The sequence below is a fragment of the Taudactylus pleione genome, unplaced genomic scaffold, assembly GCF_031769625.1.
Source record: "Taudactylus pleione unplaced genomic scaffold, aTauple2 ptg001607l, whole genome shotgun sequence".
Taxonomy (NCBI): domain Eukaryota; kingdom Metazoa; phylum Chordata; class Amphibia; order Anura; family Myobatrachidae; genus Taudactylus; species Taudactylus pleione.
In genome coordinates, this window is record NW_028286004.1 from 2,454,219 (window position 1) to 2,474,414 (window position 20,196).

Consider the following 20,196-nt stretch of genomic DNA (forward strand, 5'->3'; position numbering starts at 1 on the left):
CGCGGCGCTAACAGCCATGCACCCGGCACTTTAGTCAGAGAATGCCCATTCTCACTCCTTAACACCCTTGTTAAGTCACGAGAACCGGTATTCTCTGACATAACAGTGCACTGCATTGAATAGCTATTCAATTTGTGTTGAATTGAATTCCCCCCAGTGAGTCAGTCAGTCAGACAAGATATTTGATTTTATATATATATAGATATCTCCTAAAAAGCTGTAGAAATATGTTTTATACCTTTTTTTAAATAGACCTACTCCATATAATGAGAATTCCTAAGTACTGCCACAAAATGTCTCACAACATATTACTCACAGATCTGTACCGAGTAACAGCCCATGTTTCTGGCAAAAAAAGGTGAAAATAAAGAAAAAAGGCTTTAGCCTTTAACCCCGTCAGACCTTGAATAAAATACACTTATTTGGGGTCATTTTATAAAAGGAACTATGAGAATATTTAGGGTAAAAAGTATTTATTAGATTTTTTGGCTTGTAGTAGATAAAAACTCAATATGACATTAAGGGCCTGATTCAGAGCCGGACGCTCTGACCAGAGCGCTCGCTCTGAATCAGGGCCCTCCTCCATTAAAATGGAGCGTCCTCCTGGACGCTCGTATAGCTGTGGGTCACCACCTACAGCATATACGAGCGTCCAAAAAGATGGTCGCTATGGTCTTGACCATTGCGACCATCGGACTTGCGAGAGCTACCCTGCAGTAGGGTCTCCCAGCCACAAGCCCTGGAGTGATTTTGGCTCTATCAGAGCCAAAATCACTCCCACTGATATCACTAGTGATGTCAGTGGGGCAGGCTTCAGACGGTAGGCGTTCCCATGGGAACGCCTCCGTCTGGCAGGCACACCCCCAGCACGCCCACCAAAGGGGGCGTGCTGTCAGTCACCATCGACAGCACGCCCCCTTTGGTGCGAGACCTGGAGCAACAGCTTGGCTGTCGTAGTCCAGGTCTCGCGCATGCGCACGACGGAGCTCCCTCCGTCGTGCGCATGCGCAGTTGGGAACATCGACCCACTTGCGAGCTTCCTCCCGCTTGCGAGCGGGTCTGAATGACCCCCTAAATCCCCTGCATTCTGCAGGATCACAGGTGTATACACTGTATATGACTTATGTCCACAGAATATATCACATCTTTTAAAATGGTCAGATTGTTTATTAGGTACATCTGCCATGCTGCTGTGTGGTGACATGATTTCAAACTATAGTACTAGGGCAAATGTTTTTTCTCCTGCCACCACATCTTCCAAGTCTTGAACATACTCACACCTTTTCCCATAAGCTTTTATAAAATAGTTTGTGTCTCATGCTACAAGATGACAACTAAATTGGATGTACAATTTTTACATCACGTATTGCGGGGTATTGTACAGTGTACCTTATTACATTCCTCATTAGCTGCTGGTACAGATTGTCCTAGAGTCTCAGATGTGTGTTATGCTATCATCAGCTGATTTTAGATGAGACAGAATGTTAGTGTCCAGGATCCTATTACTGCTCTCACATCCCACATGGGACCTGCTTGTGGAAACATCTAGTATTTAGTTCATCTAGCACAAGCGTGTTCACTCAGCATACAGTAGATTGAAAATATCTGCTTCACTGTCTCTCAATAGCAGCATATTGGTTAAAGGATACTGGGCTTCCTACCTGCGATATTTCCCATATATCCTGTGCTTTCTCGTTGTTACAAATGTGCCCTGAGGACTCTATGTTTTTAGAAGAGAATTTGCACTCATTAAATATGGACTCTTGGGGCTCGTTCACACCTATACGCTGTTAATGTGCTTTTCAGCCACTAATGCCTGAAAACCACATTAAAAATAGGATGAATGGTTTCTTATGGGTTCATTTACACCAGTGTATTCTAAAAATTTAATATATGCATTTAAAATGTTAGAATGCAGCATTACCTATTTCTATTACATCAACGCACACTATCAGCACAATATTCTGTATTTGTAAAAGCGTTATGCACGTATAACGAATAGGAAATTGTTCAAAAAATATTCCACAAAAAGGATTTTCTTATTTTGTGACCTGTTCTGCGATCACTATTTCTTTTATTTAGTTATTATCGACAGAAAATGAGCCTTAAGGTGCATACACACACAACAGTTTTTTGAACGATTGTCGTTAAACGATATTGTTTAACGATAATCGTTTGAAAAAAATCGTTCACTTTCTGAGTCAAAAGATGAACGATTATTGTTCATGCACGTTCACATTTGTAGTTTGTAGTTCAGTCAGACTTGTCAACTTTCATTAAGTTAATATGCAAAAATCGTTTGTAGTTCATAAAAATCGTTCATTACATTTAAATGAACATAGTAAATGAACAACTTTAGTAAACGATTTTAGTAAATTTTTTTCAAGGTAGAAAATCGCTTACTAAAATCATTCATTAACTAAATAGTTGTGTGTGTATGCAGCTTTACTATTAGGTAGAATTTTATAAATAATCAGCACATGTCACAAAACATGCATCATATAATCCAGGTTACCTTTTGGACCTCATTTTCCTGCCCCTCCTTCTTACTTGCTTTAGTCTCTTTTGGTGTTGTTTTATAGATGGGGTTCAGTATATTCCTTGACCACCTCCCAAATACTAAAGATCTATGTCTTAAGCTGCATACACACACAACGATTTTTTTAATGATTATCGTTAAACGATATCGTTTAACGATAATTGATGGCAAAAATCGTTCACTTTCTGAGTCAAACGATGAACAATTATCGTTCATGCGCGTTCACGTTTGTAGTTTGTCGTTTGTAGTTTGTCGTTCAGTCAGACTTGTCAACTCAACGATTTTCATTAAGGGAATATGCAAAAATCGTTTGTAGTTCATAAAAATCGTTCATGACATTTAGTAAATGAACAACTGTAGTAAACGATTTTAGTAAAAAGGGAAAAAATCGTTTACTCAAATCGTTCATTAAAAAAATCGTTGTGTGTGTATGCAGCTTTATGGTTTTTTATAAAACCATAACAGCTTATGAAAGATCACTGGTTACATATTAGGAACTTATAGAAAGTTGTAGCAAGTAACTGGGTGGCACAGTGGTTAGCATTAATGTCTCAAAGCACTGGCACCATGGGTTTAATTCTGACCAGGGCCTTATCTGTGTGGAGTTTGTGTGTTCACTCTGTGTTTACTTGGGTTTACTCCATGTGCTTTACTTTCTACCCGCACTTCAAAGTCATACTGTTGAGTCAGTTGGCTTCTGACTAAATTAACCTTAGTAGTGCATGTCTGTGTGTTAAGGAATGCTCCCATCCCCTTCAGTTACAGCCTGTGCTGCTTAGCGTGCAGGGACCTGAATGTTTATGTCCGTCCCAATGTAAAGTATTATAGGGCTCCTGTGCCCCTTGCCTGTGATTTCCATGGAAACAATCACTAATGTGATGAATTAGCACCTTTGTATTTCTAATGTGCCCAAATAGTGCACCCGTATTATAATGTGCCCAAATATTATGACGTTATAAATAGGGATGTGCAGGCTCGGATAGGTTCGAGTTTGCACGTGGAGTTCGGATTTTTCCCTCCAAAAAAACGGAACTCAGAACGAGGCAAAACGTCATCTTACATGGACGAACATCATCATTCCTGGACAAAAGACCAGGAATGATGATGTTCGTCCATGTAAGATGACGTTTTGCCTCGTTCTGAGTTCCGTTTTTTTGGAGGGAAAAATCCGAACTCCACGTGCAAACTCGAACCTATCCGAGCCTGCACATCCCTAGTTATAAATAGTTACATAAAGAACTGTAATAGGTGGAGAAAAATAGTGGTCCACAAAATATTTCTAAAGTGTTTTTTTTATTAAGGACTTCAAAGTCACCGTTGCTATGTAATGCAAAGATCTATTTTTGTTATTTACAGGGATTATATTAGTGTCACTGAAGAGCGACAGTCGGGGTCATTTGAATTTGATTTTCAGTCCTAGCCCTAATGCCTGCTCTACAACATTTGATACTTCTATGGCAATGTGGCATAAGGTCAAACAGCAGATGAGTGTTGGAGCAGTGCACCAGAAAGCAGAGTCACATGAAGTCAGCTGTTGTGGAGAGGTGAGACATACAGTATTTCCTCTGTTTCCTGTATTTTATTACACACACACGCATACGCACGCACACTCCAAACACTTACGTAATTTCCCATACCACCTCATGATGAAAGCAAAGACATTCCCCAATAACCACATAATAATAGGATGTAGTGATATTGCGGTGGACGGGATGCCGGCCATCGATATACCAATGCCGGAATCCTGCCGCCCGGCATAATGCCGACGGCGATATCCTGAATGAGATCGGAACCATCGGAATCCCGAACCTACTTGGCCAGGTAAGTAGGTGCTTGTCCCCGGAGAAGGGGAGGTTAGGTTTAGCCACCCCGGGGGGAAGTTAGGGTTAGGCACCCCCCGGCAGTGTTAGGATTAGGCTGCGAGGAGGGGCGGATAGGGTTAGGCACCCCTACCCCCGGAGACTTAGGTTTAGGGTTTGGGGAAGGGGTTAAGGTTAGGTACCACAGGGGGGAGGTTAGGCTAGGCACCCCCCCCAGGGAGGCTAGGGTTAGGCACCACAAAAGGACGGTTAGGGTGGGGACAGTGGAAGAATAATGTACTTACCTTCCCTCGTTGGGATTTTCACTCATCGGGCTTCCGCGGTCGGGATTTGAACCGGCTTTCAGATCCCTCCTCACTGTGTTCTGGCTGCTTTGGCTCCCAGCTCACCCCTGTCCCTCCTCCCTGCTCTACTGTACTCACTGCCGCGTGAGAGCAGTCTTCATGTCAGTGGTGGTTGCCAGCGCTCTGGACAGTCCCAATACTTTTCTCCTGCTGCTCCGGACTCCCAAGAATCATCCGCAGCCTGTCTTAAGATTGAAGATGAGATGCACTTAGCCTTGGAGAATGATAAAGCGGATGGAGATAAAGTACCAACCAATACGCTCCTAAGTGTCATTTTTCAAACACAAAGAGAAGAGAATAAAAGCCTGATGGTGCTTGGAAGGAACCTCAATTCGTATAGATAAATATAATATCTTCCACAGGATGATAATAATATTTCTATAAAAATAAATTGCTAATACATAAATAAGTGAATACAACCATTCATCAATTTTGCTTTCGTAAATACTAACCAGCTCCAGTTAAAGAATGGTTGCAAACCAATACACATAAAAAAAGAAAATAAAAATAATATAACATGCATGAGTGAATTGTGAATGTGTTGGGTTCGGAAGTGTTGAAGCACTCACCCAATGTGTGACATGCCCCTCTGAAGAAATCTCTAGCAGGGGGAAGAAACGCGTCAGGTCAGGTATTGAAGTTACTTCAATACCTGACTTTGTCTTCAGCTGTTTTGTTTGTCCATTACAATCACCAACCAGGATTGAAAACACGGACCCCTGTACCTGTGTCTGCCACCTACTATTTACAGCTCACAAACTCATAGATCAGCGCCATCAGCCATGTAAGCCACCGTTCGCTGCACATCACTCAAACCGGAATATACACAGCATTGTGTGAGTGCTTCAGCCACCCGACAGGGGGACACGGATTGCTGGGATCTTAAGCTACTAAATGTTGGTGCATTGGCAGCTGATTGTGGCATTTACTTCTTTTTATCTGCTGCCCAATTACTATACAGCAAAATAAAGGTTATGCTGTTCACATGTACTGTGGAAATTATTTATGAACAGAGGATCCTGTGAGCTGGCATTTTTGATTGGCACATTTGTTTCTTATAATAACAGATAATGCACTAAACTTTGAAGATTATGTTGGTAATGTGTGGTGTTATAGGGCACCTGAGGACATACCTTTCAATTCAACGAGGATCTATAAGTTGGTGCACTTTAGAAACGTTGTTGGACACACATATATCATATTTGAGAGAGATCAAAAGTTTGCATTAGCTGGATGCAGCTAATTGCTTGATGTATTTGTCCCTCAGAAGATTTCATATAATTATGGATTTATGAACATTCAGTTTGTGCTGCTATATGACAAGGCTTTGTGCTTTTACATATAGGGACATTTTGTTACTCTTTTCAACCAGCTGATACAATTTGATACATTGTGAAATTTACAATTATTTGTTACTTCTGTGTAAAAGGTTTCCCATTTTTAAGATTTGAAATAGAATACATTTATTTGTATGTATATTTTTTATGTATTTTTGTGGCACCTTCACAATTCATTCATATATTTGACATACTTTTAGAACGGTGAAACACAGCCTGTAAAGTGACAGTTAGGAGCTGATTGGTTGGTACTTTATCACTCCCCAAGGCTTAGTGCATCTTCCCAGGCTGTGAACAGTCTACGAAGACCAGAGCAGCAGGAGAAAAGTCTCTCACTTCCGAAAAGTTGACTCCGCAGAAAGAGCAGCTATTCGGAAGTGATCGTTTAGGTAATGATGCATGATGATTGCCTCCAAAAGGTTTTTTGAACTCGCAGTGAGTTTAAAACATAATTATCATTAGTGATAATTATGTAATGATGACTAGGCTCCTATATGTGAATGCTTCATAAATGAGTGATTATGTTCATGCCTCTCATCTAACACCCTGTCCTCCATTTGTTTACATTTTGAAAATCAATGGTTAGTAAAGATCCATTAATAAATATAGACAATTCCAAGAAAAAAAATCAGCATGACACTATTTAATGCCTTAGTCTCATACCTATTAAACTATATGGTAAATTCAGCTATTCCCATGAACCAATAACTGCGTCCACTTTAAAAATGTAAATGCTATTTAATTTTTTTTGTTCCATTAGTCATACCCATTGACGTCTCATCAGAGATACTTAGGTAAGCTTGTAACATAAATCCATGCCTAATTAACTGATTCAGTGTTTCTTTCTGCCATCATATATAGTATTTTTATAATCTCACATAACATTGTGCCCAGGGCCATAACTAGAATGGTGCGACATGTGCCATGGCACAGAGCACTGCCGGGCAGGGGGCGTTGTTGGGGTCTGTCAATTTTCTATTTATAATCATTCTTACTTCTAGCTTCCTCTCATTTTATCCCCGACATCTCCTGGCTGCCCCTATCTCTTCCCTGGCTGACACCCCCTCCATCTGGCCATCCCCCCAAGCACCTTCAGTCACATCCTCTTTTATTTAACACACACATTTCATCAATGCAGCCATTAGATTCACACTGTATTTGGAAGTGACACCTGAATAACAGTGGTACAACATAGAAACATAGAATTTGACGGCAGATAAGAACTACTTGGCCCATCTAGTCTGCCCCATTTTTAAACATATTGTTACCTTAACCCTTATTGATCCTTACTTCTTCTGAAGGATATCCTTATGTCTATCCCATGCATGTTTAAATTGCTCTACTGTCTTAGGCTCTACCACCTCTGATGGGAGGCTATTCCCCTCCACTACCCTTTCTGTGAAGTAATATTTCCTCAAATTTCCCCTGAACCTACCACCCTCCAGTTTCAGAACATGTCCTCTTGTTCTAATACTTCTCTTTCTTTGAAGAATGTCTCCTTCCTTTACCTTATTAAAACCCATTATATATTTGAACTTTTCTATCATGTCCCCCCTTTCCCTTCTCTGCTCTAAACTATACATATTAAGCTATTTTAGTCTTTCCTGGTATGTTTTGTGGTGTAGCCCTTGCACCATTTTAGTTGCCCTTCTTTGTACAGTCTCTAATGTATTAATATCCTTCTGGAGATATGGCCTCCAGAACTGAACACCGTATTCGAGATGAGGACGTACCAATGACCTATACAGTGGTATTATCACTTCTTTCTTTCTGCAACTGATTCCTCTCCCTATGCACCCAACCATCTGACTTGCCTTCCTCATTGCTTTGTTACAATGTTTGCTTGCCTCTAAGTCACCTAAAATAGTGACTCCTAGATCCCTTTCCTCTTCAGTACTTTCCAGTATAGTGCCATTAATACTATATTTAGCATTTGGACCCAAGTGCATGATCTTGCATATTTTGGCATTAAACTGTAGTTGCCACGTTCTTGACCATTTCTCTAGTCTACCTAGATCATCAATCATTTGTTTTACCCCTCCTGCTGTGTCTACCCTGTTGCATACCTTTGTGTCATCTGCAAAAAGGCATAGTTTCCCTTCAATACCATTTGCAATGTCACAAATAAAGATATTAAAAAGCACTGGTCCGAGTACAGATCCCTGAGGGACTCCACTGGTAACCTTTCCCTCTTGAGACTGCACTACATTTACTACAACTATCTGTTTCCTATCCTGCAGCCATGATCTTATCCATTCAACTATCTTTGTATCCAATCCCATGCTTTCCAGTTTATTTAACAGTCAGCAATGTGGAACAGTGTCAAAAGCCTTACTAAAGTCTAGATAAGGTATATCTATGGCCCCTCCTTTATCTATTTCCTTAGTCACCCAGTCAAAAAAGTAAATAAGACTTGTTTGACATGATCTCACCCCAGTAAATCCATGCTGTTTGGGATCCTGTAAATTCCTGGATTGAGATAATCTGCGACTCTTTCTTTTAAGAGTGTTTCCATCAATTTCCCTACTACTGATGTAAGGCTCACTGGTCGGTAGTTGCTTGCTTCTTCCTTGCTTCCACTTTTGTGCAGTGGGACAATGTTTGCTCTTTTCCAGTCCTCTGGAATTACTCCAGTAGCTAGTGACTGGTTGAATAATTCTGTTAATGGTGTTACCAGCACCCCTTTAAGCTGTTTTAGTATCCTTGGATGTACTGGTATCCCATCTGGCCCCATTGATTTATCCACTTTCAGTTTTGAGAGTTCTGTTAGGATCTTCTCCTCTGTAAATGTCTTTGTTCCTACCTAATTTTTCTGATTACACCTGCAACTTAACTGTGGCCCCTTGCCCTCTCTTTCAGTAGTGAATACTGAACAAAAATAATTATTAAGATGATCAGCTATTACAATGTCTCCCTCAACAAGACTCCCTCTTTCTGTCTTTAGTCTTTTTATTGCACCTTTTGTTTTTCTCCTTTCGCTTATACTGTATACTTAAAAAAGTTTTGCCCCTTTTACCCACTGACTGTGCCATTTTCTCCTCAGCTTTTGCCTTTGCACATCTGATTACTTTCTTGGCCTCCTTCTGTTTTACAAGATACACCTCTGTGTCCTCATTATCTTGCGTCTGCTTGTATTTCCAAAAAAAAAGGCAATCTTTTTTGCTTTCACAATACTTGCTTCCTCTTTCCCAAACCACACTGGCTTCCTTTTCCTTGTGGTTTTCCTAACACTATTGATACAAAGGTCTGTTGCCTTTAATATTGTACTTTTTAAATGTTCCCACCTCTACTGCTCTTATTTCAAGTTCCTCCACTCTGCCAAAGTCAGTATCTGACTTTATTCTGAACCATACTGCTTGATGATCACTGGATCCCAGGTTTTCACCCACTTTTACATCAGATATTCTGTCTCCATTTGTAAGTATTAAGTCTAATATTGCATCTTTCTGAGTGGGCTCCCTCACCAATTGCTGGAGGGAGGTTCCCTGCAATGAATTCAGGATGTCCCTACTTCTAGTGGAACTTGCCACAGACACCTCCCAGTTTACATCAGTTAGATTAAAATCTCCCATGATTATAACCCCTCCTTTTAATGCCAATTTAGTGATGTCCTGCAATATTTATTGTCCTGGTCCTCTTCCTGACCTGGTGGTCTGTAGATCACCCCAATACGAAGAATCACTTTCTCCCCTGTTTCTATAGTCACCCAAAGGGACTCATTTTTATATTAAATACTATGTAGTAACATAGTATTTATGCTTTCCTTGACATACATTGCTACTCCTCCTCCTATTCTTCCCATTCTGTCCTTCCTAAATAAATTATATCCCGATACAGCTATGTCCCAGTCATGATTTTCATTGCACCATGACTCTGTAATAGCCACTATATCCAGATCATCCCTTGTCATTATTGCAATTAGTTCGGGGATTTTATTTCCTAAGCTCCTAGCATTTGCACACATTGGTTTTAGACTGTTATTTGTTTGCTTATTTCTCCTGTTCCTAGGTATGTTCATCTCTCTGCCTATGTTTATTTGATTTTGTCCTGAATTATCTTCTGTTGCTGTGGATATGCTTCCTGTTCCATTTGCCAGCAGAAATAATACCTCTGGGTTGGGGGAGCAGATTTCTCTTTTCTTGTTTGGTTCACTGTTCCCCTCTTCTAGTTTAAATAGTTCTTGGTGAAGCTTTTAAACTATTCACTCAGTATTCTAGTTCCTTTTGAAGATGGGTGCAGGCCATCTTATTTGTATAAGCTTCTACCTTGCCAGATGGCGTGGCTATGCGTCAATCCAAATCCCTCCTCATAACACCACTTCTGTAGCCAAACATTGAGGTTTCTAATGCAATGATTTCTATCTCCCCCTCTGTGTACTGGCAATACTTCTGAAAAGTTACAGTGGTTGCCACCTGCTTTAGAGCAGCCCCTAACTTCCTGAATTCATCTTTTACTGCCATGACTTCAGCATTGGCAAGGTCATTTGTCCCTAGGAGGACAATGACATCCACCTCTCCATCTTTTCTTGCTGCCTTCACAATTCTCAGCATGCGCTCTTTATCCCTTGGAGCTGTGGCTCCAGGTAAACACCTTACTTGTCTCTCTACTTCAGCAGTGTTTCCCAGATGTACTCCTCTAATAATGGAATCTCCCAAGAGAAGTGTAGTCCTTTTTGAAGATGTAATTTTCCTGTTCCTATTCCTTTTTCTATAGTCAGTGGAAGACCCCATATCTTCCTGTTCTGTAATGCCTATATTAGCTGTACCTTCCAGCCCTGCAAGAGCAGCATATGAGTTTTGCAGTGTCACAGCTTGTGGGAGGTGTCTGTATCCCTCTGGAAATCTCTGCCTTTCAGAGCCCACAGTAGTCCAGGTAGTATGTCTTCGGGGGGGCTCTCTGAGACAGTGGTGGCCTCAATGACACAGACCACCTACATATCTCAGCATGCAGTTTTGCTATCTCCTCCTGCAGCAGAGAAAATTGCTTACAGATTGTACAGCAGGTGAGTCTCCAGAAATCTTCCTGCAAAACAAATGCATTACATTCCCTGCACTGCACTAGGCCATACATTTTCTCAGATGTAAGTGGTTTCGGAAATGTGTTACTGTTTGTGTGTAATAACTCACCTGTTTCTGTATTCTAACTCACCTGCTTCTGATTCAAACTCACAATTCACTTAAGTATTCAAGCTTAACTTAGTCTGCAAGCTTCTCTCAATGAGCAAACGGGGTTGGTACCCCTTCATCATAGTATGGGAAAAATCAGATATGTCATGGCCCTTCCCCATGAGGCCATACCCTTTTTTGGGTGCATGTCAATGCTCTTTCAGGTCCAGGGCACAAAAAAGCTAGTTACGGCTCTGATTGTGCCCCTGTTTTTTAAAACGAAACAATTTAAGACATATGTGATCATATGACTAATGCTGGCCATACACGCTACAATTATCGAGGCTATCCGCCTGATATTGACGGATCGGCCCGATAATTGTAGCGTGTGTGCGGGCGACCGAGGGTTAAATATTGCTCGGTCGGGCATGCAGGATTGTCCAGCATGCCCGTCCGATGCGATATTTACCCGGTAACTGTCGGCCGCATCGGGCAGTGTATGCCTAGCGCGGCCGACAGACAGACATTTCCTGTGTTCCTTCCTACGGAAGGAACAGGGAAATGTCTCCTCCCCCGGGGGCGGAGAGCGGATGTCGGGCTATACACTGTGAGATTTCTCTTACAGTGTATGCCGGCGACATCTGCGGCTGGCAGCCGGCCAGATAAAATGTCTGTCGGTCTGACAGACATTTTATCTGGCTGTGTATGCCCAGCATAAGAATGAGCAGTCACAACAATATTATGATGTAGAAACAAGCTAGGTGCTCCACAGAAGCTTATTTTGTGGAAATACTTCCTAGAGCAGACACAGATTAATCAGTGCTTCAGATAATTTAATGCATTCATATGTTTCTATGAGGAGATACACAAAATATTCACTGTGTGCCCTACGAAGAATGTTGAGAACCACTGGTGTAGTTTGTGCAATTAATTCTGACATTCTTAGTCATCAATTGCTGGTTTCAGACAGATCTGAAGTGGGTGACTCTTGCTACAAAGAGTCTGACTCATGAAATACATAAACATTAAACTGATTCACTGGGAGTAGACTTAAATACATACTGTGAACTTCTAAGTTTATACCAAAAGCAGTTTTACTAATTGACATGGTGGGCGACCATCTCAAACAACCTGTCAGTAGGCAGAGCCTTTTACAAGGGCATTGTCATTGGAAAGAAATCATGCTATTCCTGTTTCTGGGCCTGATTCAGCATGCACTGCTGATCGCAGATTCCTGATTATCGGGAATCTGTGCTGTCAATTCTGTATTTAAGCTATGGCTATAAATACAATGAGCTCAGGGACCCTCGTTGCTTTTGTTTGCTGCAGCACAATGCTGTGTACACAGGAGAGAGAGATCCAAGAACACGACTGTCTTGTGTAGTGTGAAATCAATCTCTGGTTTAATGGCGGCAAAGCACATACATTTATAGTTTGTGAAGTACACATCTGTTTTCTATTACATTTAGAAAAAACCACAGGGCTGGGTAAAGATTTGGAATCACATACCTTACCATATATGTACATATGCTTTTCTGTGAATATATGACTGAGTCTGCACATGGAATTAACTCTTTCCTGCACTATGCATTTACTTACAATGAATATGTGGCATACTTGAAAAGACTTTTAGGATACAAAATTAATTGTATACTTCCACAGTGCGTGTGCAGAATCTGCGACTGTGCAGAATGGGTCCTGCGTAGTCACACGCAGACCCTGGAATGCCTCTGCCTGAATGACAGGCAGAGGCATTTAAGGGGTGGGGCAGGTTTTTCTGGCGTTCCTGGAAATGGGGTCGTGTCTGCCACATTTTCTAGGAGTGGCCAGCCAGGATCTGCATTGATCAATGCAGTGTCCTGGGCTCGCAAGCAGGCCAGTCTGAGTTAGCTCAGGCTTACTCAGCTAGCTGGAAGACTGGCGCCATCCACCATCGCGACCATCGACCACCGATGGTCGTGATGGTGATCCCAGCTTGCGACCTCCATCACAGTGCTGGGATTGCAAATGCAGCAGGGGGTGTCATACACCTCCTGCTGCATTTGCATAATAACAAGGATCGCAATTGCAAAGCTGCCTGCATGCAGCTTTGCAATTGCTATCCTTGCTGAATCAGGCCCTCTGTTGGCTCATTGATGCTAGACTATCTTGGCTTGCAGGAGACAATGATAATTATGCAACCCACATGCTCATGAGCCAGATTTATTCTGGTCAGTCAGTAGTACAGGTGTTACTGTGGAGCCAGCAAGAGTGCCAGAACATAATAGCAAACTCACCATCATTTTCATAAACAATTTCAGGGTTTTAATATGGATAACATGCTCATTATGGTGCTGATTCAGAGTTTCACACAAGCTGGCACATATTGGGATATGTACTAAGCCTTGTAGAGTGATAAAGTCGAGAGAGATAAAGTGCCAACCAATCAGCTCCTGCCACTTTACAGGCTGTGCTTGAAAAATGACAGTTCGGAGCTGATTGGTTAGTACTTTATCTCTCCAATTTATCACTCTCCAAGGCTTAGTACATCTCCCCCATAGTGTACACAGAACTAAATACAGATATTCCCTTGCATGCGAATTGTGCGTGTCTATGCAACCTCACTGTTCCCCATCCATTTGCATCCTTTCATAGACGTCATTATTATTGGTTCATACACCCATCTGAAATTAGATCAATTTCTGTGTATTAACAGCTCAGCAGAGCCCGCAATTCCATCTACACCCCCTCGACACACTCTCACTAACCTTAGGCCTACGTGCAAATGCCTCATTGCCACCCAGTTATGACCAAGTGAATATGTAACTGTAAGACTCTGAATCACCCGTAGATGTGTGTGCTCGGCTAGGCTGTATGTGCAGGGAGAAAACATGCCAGACCTGTCCGCAAAATGGGCTTGCATGCAACCAGGCCTTATAATTCCTCTTATATTGTATATAATTCTATCTATTCTTATTATTCTTGTTGCAAGTTTATTCTTCAGAGAAGAGACTCATGTAAAATGCAATTTTTCTTATTTATAACCAAGTTCAGGGAATGTTATGATGTGCCAGGCTGGATATCTTTGTATCTCTAGACACATACAGACGTGCCCCTCTACTTTCTGCACCCCTGTTACAGAAAACATTATCTACGTTCTCCAGGAACTTCATTGAGCAAAATGTTTTCAGTTAAAGTCACATAATTGATTTTCTCATTCTGTCAGGTAATTTATCTTGCTGATTAAGGAAAAAAGTCTAAAATATGGAATCTATTCCACCCCTAGATACAGTCACAATGTGCCAAGTGTTTACATTTGGCCTTGATGATGTTTGCTGTAAGACACAAATGTCCACCTACGCAGTACCACACATAGAGCAAGTATGTCTACCTGTAAATAAATCACTAAGAACAAAGGTAGGAAAAGACGTATGAGCAAAATGTCATCAGTGTCGGACATGGGGCGTGAAGGACCTACTGGAGAAATGCCTTTGGGGGGCCCTGCTGCAGGCAAGACACTTGAGGAGTTGTAGCTAGCCTCCAGATTGGTGGAAGGAAAGAAGATATAATTGCCCCAGTCAGCTTATTTCCTTCTGGCACAGGGGCATGGTTATCATTTGAGGCAGTGCTAGACTACTCTCTAACCTTTTCCCATCCAGTTAAAATACATGGGCATTGCTGTTTGCATTACTGATAAGTGCACACAACTTGCCCTTCATGAGAAGACGACATACCTCCCAACTGTCCTTGCAGTGCGGACAAAGGGGGAGATGTACTAAGCCTTGGAGAGAGATAAAGTACCAACCAATCAGCTCCTGTCATTTTTCAAACACAGCCTGTACAATGGCAGTTAGGAGCTGATTGGTTGATCTGAGCAGGAGAGTCACCAGAATCATGTTTACCCCACCTGATTCAGGACGATTTGCAGATGTCCTGCTCTTTTTTTGCAATATTCACTCTCTGCTGTTGCTTGACTGGATGCTGGAGTGTTGGGGCTGTGTTTGAAAAAAGTATTAGTTAAATTAAATTTTAAAAGGCTAGCAATAAATAAAACTTCTAGACCTCCCATCCCAAACCACCCCAATGTTGTTCGGGCATTACACTGTCAAGTTGGAAGGTCTGTAAAGCATATTGTACATGCAAAATGAAACACACTACATTGTTTGAACAGTTTTACATGGGATAATATTCTTTCCTTTGATAAAAATGCTTTTTGAACCCTGGGAATAAGAGTAATACAATCGGTGTATAGCTAACCTAAAGATGTTGGGAGCAGTAGATGAAGAGTACCTGGTGTGCTTCAGGGGACTTAAAGGGACAATTGTTGGGGAAGATACAGGCAGCTGTGTGTAACTGATCACCAAGATCTATGCTGGTCACCTGAGGCATACTACCAGATATTATAATGTTACAGAGGACAGAAGGACAGTGACAGAAAGAATTCATTAAAAGTAAGTTGAACCCAACCTAGTTACAATCCTATTAAAATCCCCTGCAAAGCTACACTAGAACTAAAATGTTTTGACGAAGTGGTCTGGCTAATAAGATGTAGTATAGTCTGTTATACCCTATAGCTAGTGGTGTGTACTGAGGAAAGACACTGACAACGTACATAGATACATTTGTCATAAATACATACAGCATTGTGTAACACCTTGCAATATTAAAATAGGCACCAATAAGCATGTAAGTATATTAATAGTTGTGTATAATTTATAAATATGTTTAGTGTGCTACTGTAATGTAATGTATATGCAGGGGTTTAACAGTGGGATCATTTATTCAGAGGACTGTGGACTATTGCAGTATCCCTGGCACTGAAGGGGTGCCGTTGACAGTTTGTAAAGGCACAGTTGGAGCTGGCGGTTGAGCAGTTCTCCCAGAGTGGGGGACAGCTGCTTACCTGAGCAGAGGAGGCTGTGCCTGGTGTTGGAGAGCTGGAAACCAGGAATTAATTGAAGGAGGGACGCTGAGGTGACCGCAGTTAGATATTAGGGGGAGGATCAAGAGAGAGTGCTGCCTATAACTGAGATTTGAGAAGGCGAAACATGTGAGTCAGCCAACCAGAGGGTCTGAGGCCCAGCCCCTAGGAAGAGTCTAGTCAGCGGTGCTGTGTCTGTGGAAGAGAAATAAGGAGACAGAGATAAGTCTAAAATCAGTCCAATAGTGCATTAGCTTAAAGACTACATGCAAAGTAAAGTTCTACTACATTATTTCAGGCCATCAATACTTCAGAATATTATAGTAAGCGCTATTGGATAACACCACAGATACGTATATATAGAGAAATTAGTTATACTAACATCCAGCACCAGCTCAGCATTATAAGTCTGGCCCTCAGACACCATAGACTCCTGCCTATTATATTTATATTCATACACAATTGCTATCAATGCACCGAAGATTATAAGAGCTAACTCTACAGAGTGTTGCATATCACTACTAAAGCCCATTGGATGAGAAGCGACTAATTTTAGGAATTCCCTATAATCCTGGACTTCAGAACTTAAATGCATATTAATCTACTAGCATGTGCACCAACGAGCATGGCCAGTCACATTGACTAATAAGGGGAGTTTAGGAACAGAATATGAGAGGGCTAATCTCTTTAAAGCTTTAAAGAAAATGGGTTATTATCAGTATGTCATTTGTATAGAGAGATATTATGAACTAATGCTCAGCTTAATTGACAAATGTGTAAATGTTATTCCAAAAATGTTATGATTACTGCATTGTTCATTAACTGAATTCATATTCAGCAGAACAGAGAGACGCAGTAAAATAAACTATGTAACTAATTTGTGTGTAATTCTGAGTATAAACATAGATGTTATAGTGAAGTGAATAATTGCTACTGTATATTTATAATTGTCATTGGTAGGTTACCAGTCTGAAATTAAGGTATAACATGACACAAAACCAATACTTACCATTCAGGGGTGTTCCCAAGTCCACTCCAGGTATAGCGTAAGAAAATCCAAGACTTGGGTGGAGGCACTAAAGGGAAAGAAATATAGAGAGGTCTATTGTAACAAATAAAAGAAAGAGGATACCTGTTACAATTGTAAAACCAATCACAATCAATTCTCAATTGCTGCTTTTAACAGCTGTTCCAAGTCATCTTACAGAGTTGAAAATTGGTTCCATTCTGAAGATTCATGCCAGATCAGCAGCCCTGGACAGTCTCTAGGTGATCAAACTTACAACCCATGGGGGCTTCGCTGTCATCGACAACATCTGTCTTGTATGTTCTCTGAGTGCAACCAAAACAAGCTATACAGTATCCTTTTGTCGGTGTGTTAAAAGGTTGGAGGTCCAGAATGGAGGTATAGAAAACATTCAGCATCATATCGTAGTCTGATTATGGAGAGCACTGAAGGAAATTACATCTCACATACCATATGATTCATTTGTTGCTAAAATCAGTTGTATTGCCTACGAAAATCCAGAACCTCTAACATTAACCCTTCCACTCTAAACGATGGCCTGCTCCCGAATTTCCCATTTAATTTACAATTGCAATTTCCAAGGTTGAATTATTGTTTTTAAAAATATTCCCCTTTTCAATTAATTCAACATATGTAACTGCATTAGTAAATGAAATGTAAAGTTTGGGAACAGAGGATTTTGTGCCACGTGGAAGGGGGTGTATTAGATAGTCTGCAGCGCAGAAGATAAATAGAGCAGGGATACATTTAGTATGTAAGGTAGTGTCATGCATTAGCTAAAGGGAAAGGGTCAAATGGAACATCATCATAGAATGCTGGATATGGTTTAGCCCCTGACAGTATTCCTATTCCTTAACTGCACAATGACACTTCTCTTTATCTGCAAGATGGATGCACTTCTCAGTATGTTAGTATTTAGGATACAATAAAACTGATTTATGACCATACTCGTGAGTCACTCTGCTGTCTGAGGTGGTAACTGACTTCTCATCCATTTCATGGACTACCTTAATCAAATATTTGTGTATGAGTAATATGCACTATAATAGATAAACAAAGTCACTTACATCAATTTATTCCATTCAATTTAATATATTTATAATGTGCAGTAGGGGGTAAATTGTAAATGATACAATTAATATACATCAGTCCAGAAGCACAACTAAAATCATATTTCATTTTTTTGGAATGGTGTGGTACATATTGCAGCCTATTACAAATAAAAAAAAAACTAATTATAAAGTGATATTATGAATATTGTGTCAAAGGGTAGTTGTGTTCAGTATGTCATTCATTGCAACATACAGTACAATGAATGTGCAATTTATAATAATTTTATTAATGCATGCTGTGTTCATGCTTATTGGCTTCTCAATCGAACATTTTGTGGAATTGTAGCATAAATTGATATGCTGTTTGTCATACTACGGAATACTGCAATTGCATGCATACATGCAGGAAAATGTGCATGTGACTGCATTGGAAAATGCAGAATACATGATGCATAGAGCTTTGCCATTTATTGAACATAATTTCAAACCAGGTTTTCAAATATTTGAAATCTGAAAATAAAGCAGAGAAGTCAGCTGAAAGGGACTGCTGCAGGTCCCGCTCTTGGTGTCATGCAGTATGCAGGAGTTAACTGGCAGGTGAAGCAGTACACAGACAGGGAGGTGGGTTTGTCTGGGTAAGAATTGGGTGGGGAGGAGGTGAGCGGCACATGCTGAACATGCGTAGCAGTAGACAGATATTTATAAGCAATTGTCACACTCACCTTTTCTGGTATAGACAATTTGGGAAGCAGCCCTGCCCAACCCACATTGGATAAGATAGAAATGTGGAAGGAGGTGGAATATTAGAAACTCTCAAATCATACATTTATTCCATTGCGTATGTGTGTAGTTAGATAGATAGATAGATAGATAGATAGATAGATAGATAGATAGATAGATAGATAGATAGACAGTATGTAATATGTGAGTCTTGGGGTGAACCCTGGGATTGGCTTAGTGGCAGTCCTAGAGTTTGGTGTATTATACCATGGTTTGGGTTATTATACTATGGTTTGTGGTATTATACCATGGTTTGGGTTGTAATACCATGGTTTGGGTTATTATACTATGGTTTGGGTTATTATACCATGGTTTGGGTTATAATACCATGGTTTGGGTTATTATACTATGGTTTGGAGTATTATACCATGGTTTGGGTTATAATACCATGGTTTGGGTTATAAAACCATGGTTTGGGTTATTATACCATGGTTTGGCTTACTATACCATGGTTTGGCTTACTATACTATAGTTTATGGTATTATAACATGGTTTGGGTTATTATACCATGGTTTGGTTTATCGCTAAGTAAGGAAGCTTTATGTAGCAGTTGATGGACACTGTTAATGTGAGCTTACAATTGTGATCTAGCTGGCAAAGTGATGGGAAGTGGGTTGCTATGGCATGCCCCTCCCTTTAAATAGTTAAAATCAGAGATTTTAAATAAAAAATAAAAGTCTGTCTATTAATGTTTTGCAGGACTAAGAAGTAGAAAATAACTCTGTCAAGGTCATGGAAGAGCTAAATATTTTTGAGGAGACCTGGTCAGTGGCAGTGACTCACATATCCATTCCTGTCCAGATTGTATTACATATATATTTTTGCAGGGATGGTGGTATTTTGGATGGTAAGAGATGGTTCGGTAAGAAGTGTAAGAGAAGTTAAGAAAACAATTATTCAGGAACACAAATATATTTCAGGTATAAGAATGTCAAGCATAAGCTAAGTAAAGTAATATGTTGATTTTGATCAGAATAGGGATTAGTTTCCCACACAACCCAGGCATTATCTGAGTTGGTAATGATAGTAATTTTTACTTTATTTTTGTCTTTCTCATTTGTAGATCTAAATCTGTTTGACAATTTCACTAAGGCTATACATCCACACAATATTTTCCTATTTTATACAGCATTTGGAACAAATTAAATAAACTTAATTATTTTTCATCCTTCTTCACACTTTCATGTGGCCAATACATTTGAGAAAAACATGCGTGTAGACATAGCCTAAAGGACAAAACGTTTTGTCTCCCTAAAGTATATCCTGGGTATGAAATATACTGTTTGACGCAG

The 20,196-nt window shown here is 40.5% G+C and overlaps 1 protein-coding gene across 1 annotated transcript in view; it reads left to right on the plus strand.

Annotated features, from left to right (window-relative positions):
* IP6K3 (inositol hexakisphosphate kinase 3) overlaps positions 1–19,973 on the plus strand; it is an 85,223-nt gene extending 65,250 nt beyond the window's left edge. The window contains 4 exon segments of the mRNA XM_088464196.1: positions 3,894–4,034; positions 4,036–4,083; positions 17,232–17,418; positions 19,968–19,973. Of these exon segments, the coding sequence (XP_088320322.1) occupies positions 3,894–4,034; positions 4,036–4,083; positions 17,232–17,418; positions 19,968–19,973 (382 nt within the window).
* Positions 19,974–20,196: the final 223 nt, after the last annotated feature.